At 48.3% G+C, this 18,452-nt stretch overlaps 1 protein-coding gene across 1 annotated transcript in view; it reads left to right on the top strand.

The window, feature by feature from the left end:
• The window catches only part of MYO16 (myosin XVI), a 459,340-nt gene that overhangs the window by 353,147 nt on the left and 87,741 nt on the right, over positions 1-18,452 (top strand). Inside the window, exon 27 of the mRNA XM_039226658.1 lies at positions 7,832-7,934. Within this exon, the coding sequence (XP_039082589.1) occupies positions 7,832-7,934 (103 nt within the window). The remainder of the gene's footprint in view (positions 1-7,831; positions 7,935-18,452) is intronic.

Raw genomic sequence — 18,452 nt, forward strand, 5'->3', positions numbered from 1 at the left:
ACACCCTTTCTCGGTGTTGACGTGCCTTAACATTTATACTCTGACCCCATTTCCGATTCCGCCTTCCCTCGACTCCTCTGAAATTGCTCAGCCCCAGCCTTGCTTCCTGCCCTTCCCCTCCCTCCTCTACCCTTCCCTTCCAGCTGCCTTTTTCTACCAGCCTCCACTCTACAGCTCCTGAAACACCCCGTCCGTCTCTCTGTGGATTATCCGGTCCATCCCCCAGGGATGAAGTTAGTGGTGCTCCCCAAACATCATTGTGTTGGTCCTGATTAAGTCAGTAAAATATGTCCATTAGAAGAAAATTTCATGAGGTCTTGAAATAAGAAAACCACTTCTTAGATATAATTTTGGCCCCAAACATCATGCTGTATATTGAACCAGAGGCAGCAAAACGAGAACATTGCTTTGCTCGTCTAGCCAGCCTGTGCGTTTCTTGGCAGAGTATCCTGCTCATACCAGGTGCTCCATACATATTCGCTGAATAGAATTAAGTATTTGTGGACCTAAACTTTCACAAAGGAATTGCGTTTGGCCATGAAGAGATGAAGTCACTATTCAGCAAACACTCAATTTCAGAGCAAGTGCACTGAGGTTTTTTCGTTTGTCTGTTTTTTAAGCAGTAGCCTGATACACACACTTTCTATTTTTCTAAGGAAGCGGTTCTACTGTTTCATGGTACGCTTCCTAAAGTCGTCGGCTTAGAGCCCCTACTCTGTTTAACCTGACCTCTGTGGTCACTCTGTAAGCTTTCTTTTATCACCAGGTTCACAAGAAATAGGATGTGAAAGTTCTCCTTAAAAGGTGGGAGGAACGATCACTTTGGAAAAGACAAGTAGTATGCCTGTACGCTTCTAACTAGTTTGCTCCTGTCCGTCTCTCTGACTTTAGGGTACCCCTCTTAGAATACAGAGACCCCCCAAATGAATACCACCTACCACGTGGCTCCTCCAGCCACGATCTTGCCAGGCATCCTGAGGCCTGCTACGATTTCAGTGTCCTCCGCGCCCGATGGTGCGAGTGTGTTGCGGAGCCTCTTGCACTGGAATCGCTGAAGTGAAGAACGTACTCCACGAATAGCGTGCGAGTGGGAGAATTTTTCGGTAACCGTGATAGAACTTTCCGTGAAACCCCACCCTGAAACATTGACCGTTTAGGCTGTGGGCTGGCTAGAGGAAGGGGCCTTGAAGGTCAGCACTCGTGCTCCCAAGAGAAACGAGGCAAACAGGCGTCGAACACAGCTTTGGGCTTCAGCCCCAAGGCCACGGGGGACTCGGCCCCGAAAAGGCCTTCTCCTAGACGGTCAGCCCGCCCTCCCCGGTCAGGCAGAGGGTCGTGACGGTGAAACTGACCGCAGCGGAGCAACTGGCAGCTGGGAGGCAGGGGATGTGTTTCGGGGCGCTGGCTGAGGTTTGGTCCCCCCACGCTTCCTTCCTGCAGAATGCTCCCTGGTCCTCCCCGGCTGCGCTGACCACCTCCTTCCGGCTCGTGCGGCATCCGGCAGGCAGCTACCCTTGCCGGCGGCTCCATCACCGGGGGTGTCAGTTTCCTCCCCGAGTCTGGGCGTCCGCTCCCGCCTTTGCACCCACGCCATCCATTGGGAACCCCTCCCACATTTCCGCCCCCCCCACCCACTTCCTCCCACGTCTGCCGCTTCCCTCCTGGGCTGTGGGAAGCGCCTCTGAGCAGTCCCCTGGCCCTCCACCCCCAGGCCTGCAGCTGCGGTGACTCTTCAGGGTCAAATGGCAGGACGCATCTGCCCAAACTGGCGCTCCCCAGGGCTCTCAGGATCAAAGCCAGCGTCACCTACGTGGTCGCATCCCTGCCTCTGTGAGGCCGTCTCCGGCATCTTTCCTCTGTCTCCTCTGCCCCAGCCGCATTCGCTGCCCTCGGATTCCTTGAACAGTCATATGCACCACCCCGCTCGGGGCGTCTGACTTTGCTCTCTGCTCCCTCAACTTGGATTCCTCTTCCCCAGGGAGCCCCCAGCTCGCCGTCAGATACTTGCTCTCCGCAAAACCTTGCCTGCCCCACTTTTCTCCATGTCTCTCATTGTGTCTGCCATCCTTCCTCATGTGTGTTTCTGTTCTGCCTTTTCCATGGAATGTTAAGAATTTTCATGTGACTTGTTCCCTGCTGCATTCCATGTCCATGTTTTGTAGTTAGTCCGTATCGCTGCTAGAATTGGTGGACTGACCGAATGAGCCTGGATGAAGGAGCCCCGGGCTTGCACTCTGGGTGTGGGATTAGATCCCAGTCATTCACCTCCCCCCGAACCAGGAAGAGCAAGAGTGGGCTGTTTAGGAGACTTGACATCGGCATCTTAGAGTCAACTGACTATCTCAGACCCAGGGAAGGTGGCAGCCTGAATACAGGGATCTCCACGGGGTCGAGGTGACCTCGTCTGGGACCACAGAGGCCGAGGGGGGGTTAGGGAATGGAAGTCCCAGCCACATCACACCTGCGCTCAGGACTCATGCGCCACCCCAAGTTCCTAAGTCCCACTTGGTCTGGGTTGACGTCTCTGTGAGATCCTCCTTTGGCTCAGCGATAGACCAGGGACGAAACCTCCGGATGACACTCAACATTCCCAAAGACAAGATATTTTAATTACACTAAGATTGAGAACCTCACTGTGTCTGAGATGACGTTTTTGTCTTTTAAGTCGGAATGTCAGAATTACACTATTTTAGGTGTCAAAAGAACAATATAAAACGAGGGGGGGAGCGCCAAGTGTAAGATCTTTGTTCTGACTTGTTAATACTGTATTCAGATACTTGAATTATGTCAATTCCGTTCTCGGCGATAATTAGCAGAGCTGCAGAATGAGACCATTGTAAGGGAATAAAAAGATAATTTGAGTGATTTCATTTCATTGTGTAACTGCGGCTAAATGGCAGGGACGTGCTGGATTCCCTGAGCGCGTGAATGGGGCTGTGTTTCATGACGAGCTCGAGTTTACCATCAAAGAGGCCCAGTCACCCAAAGGTCAGAGACACAAGAGTTCGTCTGCCTGCGTGTCCCGTGCGCCGCTGACCAGGCCCAGGTCCACCTCGCGGTCTCCGGTGCTCGCTCTCCTCCATTTCCGCCCGGGAGCATCTCCGGGGCGGGGGGCGCGTGAGTCCCTGCCTAGGCTGTGACAGAGGCTGCGCTGGGGTCGCCCGGCCCCAGGCTCACGTCCCCCACCGGTACCACCTCCGTCGGGGTCCCGGGGCCGTCGTGACGAAGCTCCCCAAATTGGGCGGCTTGATCGACAGGCATCTGTTCTCTCTCCGGCTAGGGGGCCCACGGTAAGGTGACCGGGGGCGATGCCCTTCCGCGACTCTGAGCGGAGGCCTTCCGGGCCTGCTTCTGGGGTGGTCAGCAACCCCCCGGCACTCCTCGGCTTGTAGCCCCGACCCTCCAACCTGCCCCCCCACCACACATCACGTGTCACACTCCTCCCTTCGCGTTCCCGTCTTCACATGGCCTCCTTGTCCTAAAAGGACACCCGCCATATTGGATCCTGACCCACCTCAATGGCCTCGTCCTCTGCCTGACATCTGCAAAGACTCTATTTTCTTTTTTGTCATTTTTAATGTTTATTTTTTGAGAGAGAGAGAGACAGAGTGCACTCAGGGGAGGGGCAGGGAGGGAGGGAGACACAGTGCGAAGCAGATTCCAGGCTCCAAGCTGTCAGCACAGAGACCGAGGAGGGCCTCGAACCCATGATCCATGAGATCATGACCTGAGCTGAAGTTGGACACTTCACGGACTGAGCCGCACAGGAGCCCCGCAAAGACTCTTTTTTCAAATAAAGTCACTTCCATTTCCCTTTTGGGGAGATGCAGTTCAACCCGTAAGGTCGTCAGTGTGAACCTGGGGAGTGACTGTGGCCGGAGGCTGTCTCCTGATCCAAAGAAGATGACCACGTGGGCCTCCTGCATGTGAGGAGTATGGGAGGCAACAGATGGAAAGACCCCTGCTCTCTCCATGCGTGAGAAATGTCCCTTCCCACCCCCAGCCCCCAGCCCAGTTTCTTGGCCCCCCATCATCATTTGTGTTTGCTGTATGCAAAGGCACCCTAGCAGACACCAGGGAACCCACAAAGATGGCCCCTCGCCCGGGAAGCTCACACACTTTGAGGGCACAACACACAAGGATTAGACTGATGCTTTTATTTTATTTTTTTTTAATTTTGTAATGTTTATTTTTGAGACGGAAAGAGACAGAGCATTAGCGGGGGAGGGGCAGAGAGAGAGAGATACACAGACTCCGAAGCAGCTCCAGGCTCCGAGCTGTCAGCACAGAGCCCAATGCAGGGCTCAGACCCATGGACCGTAAGATCATGACCTGAGCTGAAGTCGGACGCTTAATTGACTGAGCCACCCAGGCACCCCTGTCACAAAGTAATTCTTTCTTTTTTTTATTAAAAGTTTTAATATTTATTTTTGAGAGAGACAGAGACAAAGCACCAGTGGGGTGGGGACAGAGAGAGAGGGAGACACACAATCCGAAGCAGCTCCAGGCTCCGAGCTGTCAGCACAGAGCCTGATGCGGGGCTCGAACCCACGAACTGTGAGATCATGACCTGAGCCAAAGTCAGACACTTAACTGACTGAGCCATCCTGGTGCCCCTAGACTGATGTCTTGAACACAGCATAGAATTTCTGCCGCGTCCTGAAAACACAGGCAGGCGTACCGAGAGGAGGGATTAGCTGTGAGGTGGCTGCCCAAGGGCCTCATAGCAGCTCTCTGCGAAGTTAGAACCCGAGGCTGCAGGAACCCGAGTCTGTCGCCCTTGAACCGTTCAGAGGCTGTGCGACATAATCTGTGTTTGCTCACTGATGTGCGGACCTCATACAGGGATGCCAATCGCCGCCCTCCCCCCACATACCTCAGTTTACCCATTTTCTCTCTTCTCTTCTCCCCTGGAGGTACCCTCGTCTCTTCTGCAGCTTCCACACTACGACCAGTTAGGAAAAAGGAAAGAAAGAAAGAAGGAAGGAAGGAAGGAAGGAAGGAAGGAAGGAAGGAAGGAAAGAGAGAGAGAGAGAGAAAGAAAGAGGAAGGAAGGAAGGAAGGAAGGAAGGAAGGAAGGAAGGAAGGAAGGAAGGAAGGAAGGAACTCCAGTGCGTACTGGGCAGGAAATCACATTGTTGCCTCTTATTAAAAAACTGGTTGACTACGTCCACGGGCCGTTTCAGCGCGCTCGGTGCGATCCACATGATGGGCAGGACGCTTCGGACGCTTGCCCCTGGCACTGCAGTTTTACACTCGCTCTCTGTTACCTGCTAGTTTGCACCCTCCTGCACCGCGGGTTTGATACGTGAGCAAAAATCTGTGTGTGGGAAGGAAGGGCTGTCGCTGAGGTTGATGTGTTTATTTTCTGTGACGCGGGGCTACCAGGATTGAGATCGTTCTCACCCAGGGTGACCAGTGTCCTCGGCTGTCAGTGGCAGTGCTCAGGATGTCAGGAAAGAAATACGTGACTGCTACCAAAAAATTCGAAATGGGTGTGTTTTCTCGGTGTGCGTTCCGCACGAGCCCCACGGAGACTGCGGCACTGGGCACCCTCCTCCGCGAGGTGAAGACGTGGGTGGCCCTGTGGGTGGCCCTGGCGTGGCTGTCAGGGGGAGGGGACGCGCCTCCCAGAGCTTGCTCCGGGGAGCCCGTGGATGGAGATGTGGAGGCAACGCGCGTCCATCCTCTGTTGCTCTGAGGAAACAGAGAACTCATTTTAGAAGTTGCCAGATCTGCTGCGACAAACGTTGATGGAAAGCGAAGATATTTTACAGGAAATAACAGGGAGCTTCCGTGATTTACCTCTTGGCATTAAATTCCCAGAGCAGCTCCACATGGGAATCACAAGCACAGCGCAACTCGACGCGGTTATGCAAATCCTTGCCTATTTCTTCCTCCTCTTCCCCCCTCCCCCTCTCCCCCGTTCCCCCTCTCTCCCTCTTCCCCCCTCCTCCTCTTCCCTCCTCTCCCCCTCTTCCCCCCTCTCTCCCTCTTCCCCCTCTCCCCCTCTTCCCCCCTCCCCCTCTCCCCCTCTTTCCCCTCTCTCCCTCTTCCCCCCTCCTCCTCCTCTTTCCCCCTCTCCTCCTCTTGTTCCCCCTCTTTCTTCCTTTGATGCCGTTTTACTTATACATCAGATGAAATACGCTGCCTGCAAGGTAAATTTCATATNCGGGCCGTTTCAGCGCGCTCGGTGCGATCCACATGATGGGCAGGACGCTTCGGACGCTTGCCCCTGGCACTGCAGTTTTACACTCGCTCTCTGTTACCTGCTAGTTTGCACCCTCCTGCACCGCGGGTTTGATACGTGAGCAAAAATCTGTGTGTGGGAAGGAAGGGCTGTCGCTGAGGTTGATGTGTTTATTTTCTGTGACGCGGGGCTACCAGGATTGAGATCGTTCTCACCCAGGGTGACCAGTGTCCTCGGCTGTCAGTGGCAGTGCTCAGGATGTCAGGAAAGAAATACGTGACTGCTACCAAAAAATTCGAAATGGGTGTGTTTTCTCGGTGTGCGTTCCGCACGAGCCCCACGGAGACTGCGGCACTGGGCACCCTCCTCCGCGAGGTGAAGACGTGGGTGGCCCTGTGGGTGGCCCTGGCGTGGCTGTCAGGGGGAGGGGACGCGCCTCCCAGAGCTTGCTCCGGGGAGCCCGTGGATGGAGATGTGGAGGCAACGCGCGTCCATCCTCTGTTGCTCTGAGGAAACAGAGAACTCATTTTAGAAGTTGCCAGATCTGCTGCGACAAACGTTGATGGAAAGCGAAGATATTTTACAGGAAATAACAGGGAGCTTCCGTGATTTACCTCTTGGCATTAAATTCCCAGAGCAGCTCCACATGGGAATCACAAGCACAGCGCAACTCGACGCGGTTATGCAAATCCTTGCCTATTTCTTCCTCCTCTTCCCCCCTCCCCCTCTCCCCCGTTCCCCCTCTCTCCCTCTTCCCCCCTCCTCCTCTTCCCTCCTCTCCCCCTCTTCCCCCCTCTCTCCCTCTTCCCCCTCTCCCCCTCTTCCCCCCTCCCCCTCTCCCCCTCTTTCCCCTCTCTCCCTCTTCCCCCCTCCTCCTCCTCTTTCCCCCTCTCCTCCTCTTGTTCCCCCTCTTTCTTCCTTTGATGCCGTTTTACTTATACATCAGATGAAATACGCTGCCTGCAAGGTAAATTTCATATAGATTTGCTCTAAGTGGCTTATGTAATTTTGAAAGGCATTTTTAAAATAATCCACAGAAAAGTATTATATGGCCATGGATTTCAGCTAAGGAACGACAGCCAGTTATTCAGAGGAAGTTGCAAATAAATAAATAAATATCTTTCTAGAAGATTGAACGTACTCAATATGTAAGATACGGGGAACGAGTTCCTCTACCTCCCACTTAAATAAAACTTCTGGACGTTTTGATGCTCCTTTATTACGGATTCTAACTACATCTAGATTCACCTTCAAATGGTAATAAAGAATTCCGAGATTTCTTAAAAGGTATATTTTTAAGAGCATTCTAAATATTTCAGTGAAAACCATTCATTTTCGCCCTCTCCCATTTTCTCTCCTTAAGTGGCTTTCATCCATCCTTGATCATAGTGTTGAACACACACTCAAGGATGGAAACACATATCTGGCTCATTTTACAAATCATTCTCCACGTGACAGGTGAGGGGTATCTCACGGCTGCTCAATGTTAAGTGCATGGCGGACGGAAATCTGGGGACGCGTAAGGCGAAGCAAGAACCGGGGAAAATGTACGGAACAGTGTGACAGAGGCGATCCTGTTGAACAGAAGCGTTTGCTTGGCGACTCAGTCATGGCTTTCGTGTCCCCACTGCTTTTTCACAGGTACAAGCCCTTGGCCGACACGCTCCCGGGCGAGAAGCAGCAGCTGTCAGCCGAGGAGAAATGTCGCCTCGTTCTCCACCAGTGTAAACTGCACGACTGGCAGGTTAGTGCCCAGCGGGCTGCTACTGTCCTCGTTCAGGACTTTAAGAGGTGGGCTGAGTCATTGTGGGAGCCACAGGCACCAACTCGGATGTGTTTCGCAAGACGGGACGCTAAGGGTCTTGGCTGGAAACACATGTCTTTTTGATTGATTGAGTTTGAGCAGCGGGGCGGCAAACAGGAGGGAAGCCAGCAGGCTCCTCTCTCTCACAGTGATTTGGGGGGGAGGTGACGCAGAGTTCCTGAAACCTCCTTGTTTGCCCAAGTCTCAGATGCACCTTTGTCATTCGGGCTTCCTGAGGGATCTGAAAGAGAGCAGAAAGCAGAGAAGGCAGTTTGAGGACCTTGATGTCCTGCCTTCTAGTGGGTGGGTCATCAGCATTCTGGAGACGGACTTCCTGGCTCCTCTGGTGCAGTCCAGTGTCTGTTCACTGCTTCTCTTTGCTGCCTCTCAACTGCCACACACTGAAAATGTCACCGTCCCTTCCACATCACTTCGTGGCAGAAGCTTCATACATAGCCAGAAACATTTGGTCTTTTCCTGGGACCCTCTGGGTTGGCAGAGTTCCGGGCCACAGCGGGGACACGGCCCCTCCTTCCAGAAGGGAGAACATCAGTGAGGCAGAAGAGCCTAGGAGGGGCTCCCCAGAAGCAGGGGGGGTGCCGTGTAAGGTATTAGACATCAGAATGCCATCGGTGACCAGGGTTGAGAACAGGTGGTTTGAAACAAAAGAATTGAGACGGTCGTTGCGATCTGGGAGTAGAAACAGACTAAACCCTGAGACACCAGGAGCTCCTGGAAGTTTCCAGCTATAAACCAACCAAAGGTACGTAGGCGGCAAAGACCATGGCGGCTGATAGCTTTGGCAAAACCTAATAATTACCAAAAAGGAGACACAAATCTCATTATTAAACAGTAGTGGGTCTGGGGCGCCTGGGTGGCTCAGTTGATTAAGATTCCAACTCTTGATTTCGGCTCAGGTCATGATCTCACAGTTCGTGAATTCGAGCCCCGCATAGGGCTCTGCACTGAGAATATCGAGCCTGCTTGGGATTCTCTCTCCCTCTCTGGGTCCCTCCCCTGCTCGTGCTTACCCTCTCTCCCTCAGAATAAATAAATGAACTTAAAAAAAAAAAAAAAAAGTAGTGGAACATTTCCAAGAGGCAGAGTAAGATAATGGATGAGGCCAAAGAGGGAGACTTCCTTCAGATGGTTCAGACCTGCTGGGGGTGTCTGGCGGCGCCCGCTCTCAGGGACACAGATAGAGCTCTTCTGGGTTGACATTGGCACACTCATCGCCTGTGGCAAAGGACGAGGAACCTAGAATTAGAGCATTCGTCACTGATGACTAAACTGCACCTGATCTCTTCCTTTATTATCGTTCTTTCCCTTTTCTTTGTCTTAAACTAATAATGGAGATGAACCTTAAACAGAGTGTGAAGGAGGCAGTACACACAGTCTGTAGTAGTCATGGCCACACATCCGTGCCAGGAGACGGGATTAGGAAGGGAGCAAGGAGGAGTCGCTAACACAGAGTGTCCGCTCACCACTGTGGCCCGGCCCACGGGAAACGTGGGTGCCCACGCAGAAGTGTTCGGCAAACTTGCAGGTGACTGAGGTCATTTCCACTGAACCATTGCTGCCATCTTTAAGTTTAAGTACTCGGGTAGTAGTGGTTCAGGACTACATCCCTTGTAGTTTTTTCTTTTAACAAACACTCGCAGATAAGTATAATATGTTTTATTAGTGGTGAAAAGAAGCTTGAGTTGTAGGGAAAAGGCGAGGGAATCCGGAACAGTTCTACTGTTCCGGTCTACTTTCCTCGCTCTCTAACCCCCTGGAGGAGGCTAAAAATACAAGACAAAATAAATAAAAATAAATAAATAAATAAATTCCTGTACTCGCTGCATGCTGCTGTGTGTTCCATATTGAACACTTTAGAAAGACTGCTTTCCTCAGCTCGTCCACGATGTAGCTTTTCCTATACTTCATACTAGAAGACAGATCTTTAACTTTCTAGAAATAAAGCATATTCAGACTTCCCTTTCATGCTAGTCAGAGAGCAAAAGGATTTTTAAGCCATCATTTATTCCTGACCTGGAAAGCCAGAGTCCTTGTTTCAAAAGCAAAGCGTTGGTTTGAAATGTGTTGATAGTACTTGCAGGAAGAGTTGGTGTGTCTGTCTTTTGGGTGGTTAATTGGGACAAATCGAATGAGGAGCTGTTGAAACTACAGTAAGTTCCTAACGGGGGGCTGTCGTTTCTGTAGCATGACTCCCAAATGGCTAAGAGTCATAGCATATGTTTCCATTAAGCAGTGAGTGTTCAGCGTTTGGCTGTGAAAGGTTAGCAGGAATTAATAGCCATTCTTTTCTGTAGTTTTAAGGGCAATGTTAGAAGATGGCAGAGACCAGAGCTGCCTTTTGCTGTATGAAAGTGCACAGCATATGAGCTGGGAATTCAATTCTCTTAACTCAAGTACGATGATCCTCTTAGTGTCGCTCTGATGCGTCTTGGAGACGTCATAAGATTGCTTCAGTCCTTTGCGTTCGTCAGACTCCGTGCAGGAAAGCCTTGGAGGCATCAGTAGGGGTTTCTAGCTCCACTTACTCCCACTGAACACCCTCTACCACCCCAGGGACCGCCTCCATGGCGGTGGTGACCACCAGCATCTCCTTCTGTTCCAGGCGCGGTAGACACATCTTCCCTTCAGAGCTGTAGCACTTTGTCGCCAATCCATGCGCGCTGTTTATTCCCTGTGTAGTTGTGGGTCTGGAGTCAGTGCGTCAGGCACGGGAATTTTTCATATTCCACACACACCGTTTCCTCCCATCTACAGAATGTGCTACAACTATTCAGAGCTGTGGCTTTATTTAATTTAAACCTGATAACGACTCCTCAGAACAACTGTACTCGGAGAAAGGAAGGTCGGCAGGGGGAACGGTAATGACCTCATGTTAGGTAGGAGGGAATAGAGCCTTGCAGATCAGCATACTGATCAAGGCATTAGGTGCGGTTCGTGCTTAGTTTTAGCAGAAAGGCTGCTTTGCAGGCCCGTCGTCTACGTCTTGTCTTGCTATACTGTGTTCCTTCCACTGCATTTAGCTCGATCTATATCTTTTAATGTGACCATCCGAAGCCCTTTTATTCAGATTAGAGAACTTGAAAAGCAGAGATTATGCATCATAGTGCAAGCTTTGATCCAAGGCACTTAGAGATTTCTTTATTAGTCTGAGCAGATTGCTTCTTGCAGTTAGTGTCTTTCTTTCTTTTTTTTTTTTTTTTTTTTAGTTAGTGTCTTTCTTATATTGACCATTCACTGGGTAGATGAAGGAGAACCGCACACGTCCGCCCATTGTAGGCCGGCTCTGATCCCAATCTCTCTTGCCCAAACTGTTAGCCAGTGACCCTTAAGACCCAGCACTTTTGGACTCTCCTCCCTAATGGTGTCATGGAAGAAAAGGAAGAGAAGGAGAAAAGGGAGAGAAAGAAAAAAGAAGTCAAAGACGGAGAAGAAGTACCAGAATCCAGTGAGGGCTCTCAGGAAGGGTGTGACTCTCATCAATCCTGGCTCTGAGCTGAGACTGGGCTGCTGCCCCAGCCATTCCAGGGGTGGGAGACAGTTGTGGGCAACACTCGTAGAGTGGGCATCGGGGTAACACTGGCTTCCAGTTCACGACCTGAGCAAAGGTGGTCTGGGAACGGTCATAATAAGCCATTTTGGTAAACCCACCCAGTTTGCGGCTGGCTGGGTCATATTAAAATTTCCCAGCATTCCCCACCTCTCCACAAAGCTTGCTTTCTCTTCTCTGCCTTCTTCTTGCCCCTCGGGCCCCACACCTTCTCGGGGTGGCTGACTGTGTCTCCATCAGGAAAGATGTATGTGTGCCAAGCCTGCTCCCACGGGACAAAGAAGCAAGCATGGTAGACACCCACTGTTTTGTGTGTGGCTAGCAGATGAGTCTTTGTGCATAACAAGTGGCCAAACCACATTATACATCTTACACGGGTGTCACAGACAGGCAAGAGTCTTTACAATCTGGAAGAACTCACAACCCAAGCCTGAGAATGGTCATATCTAGGGAATTGCTTTAAGACAATAGCCAAATAGAATTTGAGCCTGTATCTATGACTAGAAGATAACTATGTTCCTAAAGTACTTCTGTAATTAACAATTATTCTTCAAATTGGTTACCTCCCCATAAATACAGGTAGAATATTACATAGCGTGGAGGCAAATTAACGATTTTAAGCATTTATAAAAACATGTAATTGCACTGACCGTGTTTTGCACTAAAGCATTTTGGCCTTGCAATAATAAGTAACTTATTGTGTGTGTTACATGCTTGGCCCTCACTTCAGTCTTCTTTCCCATGATTCCAAGCGGTAACCATAAGTTTTGGCAAACTTATTCATGACCCTATTTTCCCAGCATCGTCAATATCGCCCCTTTCACGTAAGAGGCGATATTTATTTTGAACAAAAGCGAAGAAAAATCAGGACATACTGTTGGCCGCAAAGGAGTCCTACCTGCTTGCAGTTTCTTGGTCCTGTTTCCAATTAAATGATACATTTGAAAAATATGATGGACCAGTCAGATCTTGACCCTCATTTCATGGCAGAATATAAGTCAGTTGTTTAAGGGGGAACATGGAGGGCTCTTGAGCTAATCTGAGTAGACTCACTATGACCGACTTCCAGTGCTGCTCTCTGTGCCTCTTTCCTTATGAAATGAGAGTCTTCAGGGGCACCTGGGTGGCTTAGTCGGTTGGGCATCTGACTTTCGCTTAGGTCATGATCTCGCGGTTCGTGGGTTCGAGCCCCGCGTCGGGCTCTGTGCTGACTGCCAGCTCAGAGCCCGGAGCCTGTTTCAGTCTGTGACTGCCTCTCTCTCTGACCCCTCCCCTGCTCACACTGTCTCTCTCTCTCCTAGAAATAAATAAAAAATATTAAAAAAAAAAAAAGCTGATGTTCCAGACTGCGGGAAAGGCTCTCTTCATGCACATAATTCCCACTTTGGGGATCCTGCAGCATATTGACTAGGACAGAGGAAGTCATTTTATTTCTACTGTTGTCCAGGAATTATGCCGACGTGTGCCGGTTCCTGTAGGNAAAAAAAAAAAAGAAATGAGAGTCTTCAGATAACTTCACTTATGGGGAAAAAATACAAATAGTTTGAATTAAGTCATAGTGTGAAAACAAGTTAAATGAAGCCGCCAGTTATTAACCTTCTGTTGTTTGTTTTTTCGAAATTGTTCAGATATTTCCTCTATCTAAACATACACGTTTTTAGTTCAGTCCTACTTTAAGGTGCCTTTGAAAATAACCCGTCCAAAACTATGCACGTTTAATCCACCAGTTTCTGCCCTGATTTCCCGAAGCCATGCGACGGTAACTGGCAGGCGCTCGGGCCCATGCTGAACATGCTTGTTTTGCAATGTTATGTCATTTATGTAAAGTGAAAACTTTTGAAACTACTAATTCTAAGTGGAAAAATAAATGGTATAATCTGATTTTCACACATTTTATATGAATCAACTGGTTATAGGACGATTTTTTTTTCTGTGTAGTTATTTGAATGCTATATTCATTTTAAAGCCATCTGGTGGGATGACGAAGGGAAAAACAAATCTGTCAGAGTCAGTCCACGCGAAGCCAGGGGCGCTGTTTCAGAACACAGAGGCTCAGAGCGCAGGGGAAGTCAGCGCCAGGGAGTGGCGGGCCCCCACGTAGGGGGGCCTTCGCGGAGAAGTGTCATTGTCCTTGCAAACAGACTTTGAAACTTTGGGGCGGGGAAGTTTGGCGGGCAGGCAAAGGAAAGAGTCCTGGAGGTGAGACTCCCTGGAAGCAGGTGCTCATGGTAACTGTTACTAGAAATGGCGAAAGGAGAAATTGAGAGAGATTTTACGTGGCCTCAAACATAAGGACTTGAAGTCAGACCCAGAAAGACTTCCAGTGATTTATTCAAGATCCTAGAGACAGAAAGTGAGCCACAAAATGAGAGTGTCAGCTTCATCCCAACTACCCACATGATGTGGTACTTATTCGTTCTCGTGTGTGATTTGTGTGTGTGCATGCGTGTACTTGTCTGTGTGTGTGAGAGACAGGGAGAGGGACTGAGATTCTGAAAGTAACAAAAGGCCTTCACAAAGGACAAACCCCAAACCTTAATGAAATGCACTTTTCCTATTTGCGTTTGCTCACTAACAAAAACATTACGATAATTATGTTCTTTATCATCGTCTTCTAATGTAATTTTCAAGGAATGGCCTCGATTTTGTGGTATGTCTTCGTAAAATATATGATCTTTGAAGGAGCACTCTTAACAGTGCTGAGAATCGCGAGATTAACATTTTACCATAACATTAAATAAAGTCAGTTGGATGAAGGATTTATTATTTCATTAATCTAAAATAGTACAGTAGAGGAAAGATAATAAAAGTAAGAGCAAGAAACTGTTAAAGTTTTAAGCACCTTCCACTTTTTTTACATCTTCTAAGACAAGACAATGGTATTGGAGCCCTTGGCTCTTATTAGCACAATAAATTAATGGTTTACAACCTTTGTTTTATTACTCAAGGAGCACTTCATAAATCAACTGTAAGTACAAGCCAGAAAATAGCCTATAAAATTATTCTTTCTCTCATACCCTTTCCCTTTCTCTAGAACTATTAACGTTGAAAATAATAAACATTAGGGATCTTAGCATGTCTCTTGGTACTATGTGCATTATAAACTGGGAATTACTGTATATATGCACACATATTTATTTCTGTTTTTCTCTTGTACTAACTACATACGCATACATATAGACACATTTTTATTATGAAAGTAGTATTTATTCCTGATAAGAAACTTGAAAAATAGAGAAAATTAAAGAAGACGGTACAGATCACCCACAATTGGACTACCTAGAGATAGGCACTCCAAATGTTTGATGTGTATTCACTGACTCCGTTTTTAAAAATAATATTACAAAATCAGATTCTCAGTCGGTGTCTCTCTCTCCTATCTCACTCTGAACTGCATTGAGGAAAAATATCATATCTCTGGTTTTTTTTATGCAGATTGCCATGCGTGTGCGTGCGTGTGTGTGGTTCATTATTACATCCCCTACAGGGTCTGTCACAGAGCACACACTGAACTGGTTTGTCAACTGAATGAATGAACGAACTTACTGCCATGTTTTCTCTTTGGAAACGAAGGGATCCACCATCAAGTCTTAACTGACACGTGTGATATTTTCTCCTTGGAAGTAATTTCAGATTGTTCCTCTCTGCTTCCTTACACAACAGACTAAATACATACCGGGCACTTAATAATTGCCAAGTGAGAATTCGCTGTATTCTGGATCCAGCTTTCATCTCCTGGAAACCAACCTCATTTCCTCTAGCGCCAGGCTTACGAGTGATAGAGCCAACAAGCATTTATGGAGCACCACTGAATTCCCTGTAGCTGCACAAGAGCGATAGTAAAGAAACGGGTGTGGGCGCCTGGGTGGCTCAGGGTTAAGCGTCCGACTTCAGCTCAGGTCATGATCTCGCGGTTCGTGGGTTCGAGCCCCGTGTCGGGCTCTGTGCTGACAGCTCAGAGCCTGGAGCCTGTTTCGGATTCTGTGTCTCCCTCTCTCTCTGACCCTCCCCTGCTCACGCTGTCTCTCTCCCTCTCTCAGAAACAAAACATTTAAAAATTTTTTTTTAAAAAACGGGTGTGATGTAAAGAAAGAATGTGATGTCCCTCTTCTGTGGCCTTACAGGCTCCAGGGGAACAACAGTAAAGTAACAAATAAGCACAGGCTGGGATCCACTCTGGGAGAGAACCTGCGAGGACCCAGTATAGACAGGCAGGGGTCCTGAGGTCCATCTGTAAGATGGACACGTGGGCTGAGATCTGACGGCTGAGGAGCAGGAGGCAGGGGCGGGGGCGGGAACAGAGTGCCGGCTGAGAGCCGCTGGGGCAGGTGACCGTCCCCAGAACAAGGAGACGAGGGAGGAGAACGGTGCTGTGGGCAGGCAGTGTTTTCTCTACCTCTACCGTTTCATTACTGCGGCCGTCGGGAGGAAAATTAATGAATTACTAAGGAATTTCCTGCTGGGAAGGGTAGAAAATTGCCACGATTGCAGGGCGGGGGGCCCTCCGAACCTCAGTCCCCCTGGACAGTAATTGACAACTGGTCCCCAGCTTCTAAAAATCAGCGGTTCCGTCCGTGCCTAATGCAGTCCCATCTCGTGCGTGCTGATCTAGCTTCCCCAGTTCCAGGGTTATTTAGTCCTGCAGCAAGCCTTTATTAAGCACCTGTTAGATGCCACAAACCTTGTAACAGCAGAGGGTGTTTCCGCCGCTCCAGAAGCAGTTTCACCATCTTGAGGATGGTGCTCCGTGGTGAGAGGCGGCCAAGCCCGTGGGACCTCGGTTGCATCAAAAACGCAACATTCTGTTTTAAGTTCCCTTTGAAACATCGATGAGCTTCAGAGAGGGTGGGGAATGTGACCTGATTTAGGCTTTACACATGAAAAAAACTGTGTTGTTGGATGGCAGGAGCAGAGCCGGGAAGCCAGGTAACAAACGGATGTCGTAGCCCCTGCAGATGGGGGCAGTTGCAGGCGAGACGAAGGGCGGAGCCAGGGCGGGAGAGGACTCACGGTGACCTTCCACAGAGAGGCCCCTTAGCTCACCTGAAGAGTGAAATCTCTTTTAAAACCAGCATCTTTAACAGTGTAAATTTGCTGCACAAAATCCGTGCGGAGCTCTGAACGATGGAAACGCCCTGCCGTCCAGGGGCGCAAAACCACATGCAGATGAATCTCAAAGAAAACGGGAACACAACACAACACAAAACGGGAAAATTAGGAAAGCTATGTGAGTATTTTTTATGATCTCTAAAAGCGCTCTTAAGGATGAACAATATAAGAGCGAGTGCTGGGATGAAGGACCGTGAATGTTCCTATTTTTAGAAGTAAAGCAAGCATCAGAGGGTGCAGATGGCAGTGACTCGGTGGATACTGGCGGTGGAGACCCCTGCCAGTGTGTCTGTGCCTCAGGCGGCATGACGAGCTGTGACTGTATTTGCTGCCCTTAATTGTTTATAATGTGCAGATTCCACAAGGCGGGTAATTCCTAGTGATATTCTCGAGGCCATCTTGTTAAAAAGAAAGACGGGCGGTGCGCTTGAAATGAATACATTAACGCATCCGATGCACTTTCCTCTCTGCTTTTGAAGCTGATGGGCTTTGTTTGGGTTTGGCTTTGGTTTGCTTTTTCACCATGTGTGACTCTGAGATGAAGACGTTTATTTTTGTAAATGCTCTTGACCACGTCGACATGATTTCTGTAATGAAATAATACACAGGATCACATAGTGAGTTATTCACTAGGAAGCTCAAAATAGTAGTTTTTATTCATCCCTGCTTGCTGTACAGGTCAAACTGCTCTAGGTGACAGTAATTAATTTTCTTAGCCTGTAATTATATGTAATTCGAGCCAAACCACCTTCCTCAAAAAAACCAGAAGATACAGTACTCTGTTAGATGTGTGTGGCTGTAATTATCTTCTCTGTGTTGAAGTTAAACTTCAAGAATAGCCTATTTATAACAAAGAGGGCTTGTATTTTAGTATAAATGTATCCTCCAAGGATGTTTAAAAATACATTTAGAGCCAGGCTGAACATTAGAATATTTCTACTTGGTAGTTGTTCAAAGCTACCCTGAAAAACGTAAAATATTGAAATGTTAATAATAAATACACACACACAAAATAATGTCCACCCTTAGAAATATGATGAATCAAAGAGGCAAATTAGGGAAGAGTGTGAATTCAGCCTGGAGAAGATGAATTTCACTTAGATGGTTGTTTTACTGAACTTAGTGGAACGATAGACTCTATTCTATTTGTCCTTGTCGTCCTGGAGCCTGGCAACGTGCCTGGTATCAGGAAAGCCCCTGGCAAATGTTTGGATGGACAGGTGGAGGGATGGATTGGGGGTTGAGTGGGTAGATGGATGGATGGATGGATGGTTGAATGGATGGATGGGTGGGTGATGGATGGGTGGGTAGATGGATGGATGGATGGATGGTTGGATGGATGGATGGGTGGGTGATGGATGGGTGGGTAGATGGATGGATGGATGGATGGTGGGTGATGGATGGGTGGGTAGATGGATGGATGGATGGATGGATGGATGGATGGTTGGATGGATGGATGGGTAGATAGACGGATGGATGTGTAGGTAGATAGATACATATGATAGATGATAGATGGATAGATAGATACATAAATGGATGGATGGATAGATATAAATATAATATTATATATAATTATTGCATATTAGTATAATTATTATATATTATATTACATATATACATATATATTACATATAATATATAATATATTTTACTTATCTTTATTATATAAATTATATTATATGTCATATATAAGTTATATATAAAGTTATATTATATGTCATATATTATATATAATATATAACAGTTATATTATATATAAGTTATATTATATATAAAAGTTA

Source organism: Hyaena hyaena, unplaced genomic scaffold, assembly GCF_003009895.1.
Source record: "Hyaena hyaena isolate Hyena2069 unplaced genomic scaffold, ASM300989v1 scaffold_22, whole genome shotgun sequence".
Taxonomy (NCBI): domain Eukaryota; kingdom Metazoa; phylum Chordata; class Mammalia; order Carnivora; family Hyaenidae; genus Hyaena; species Hyaena hyaena.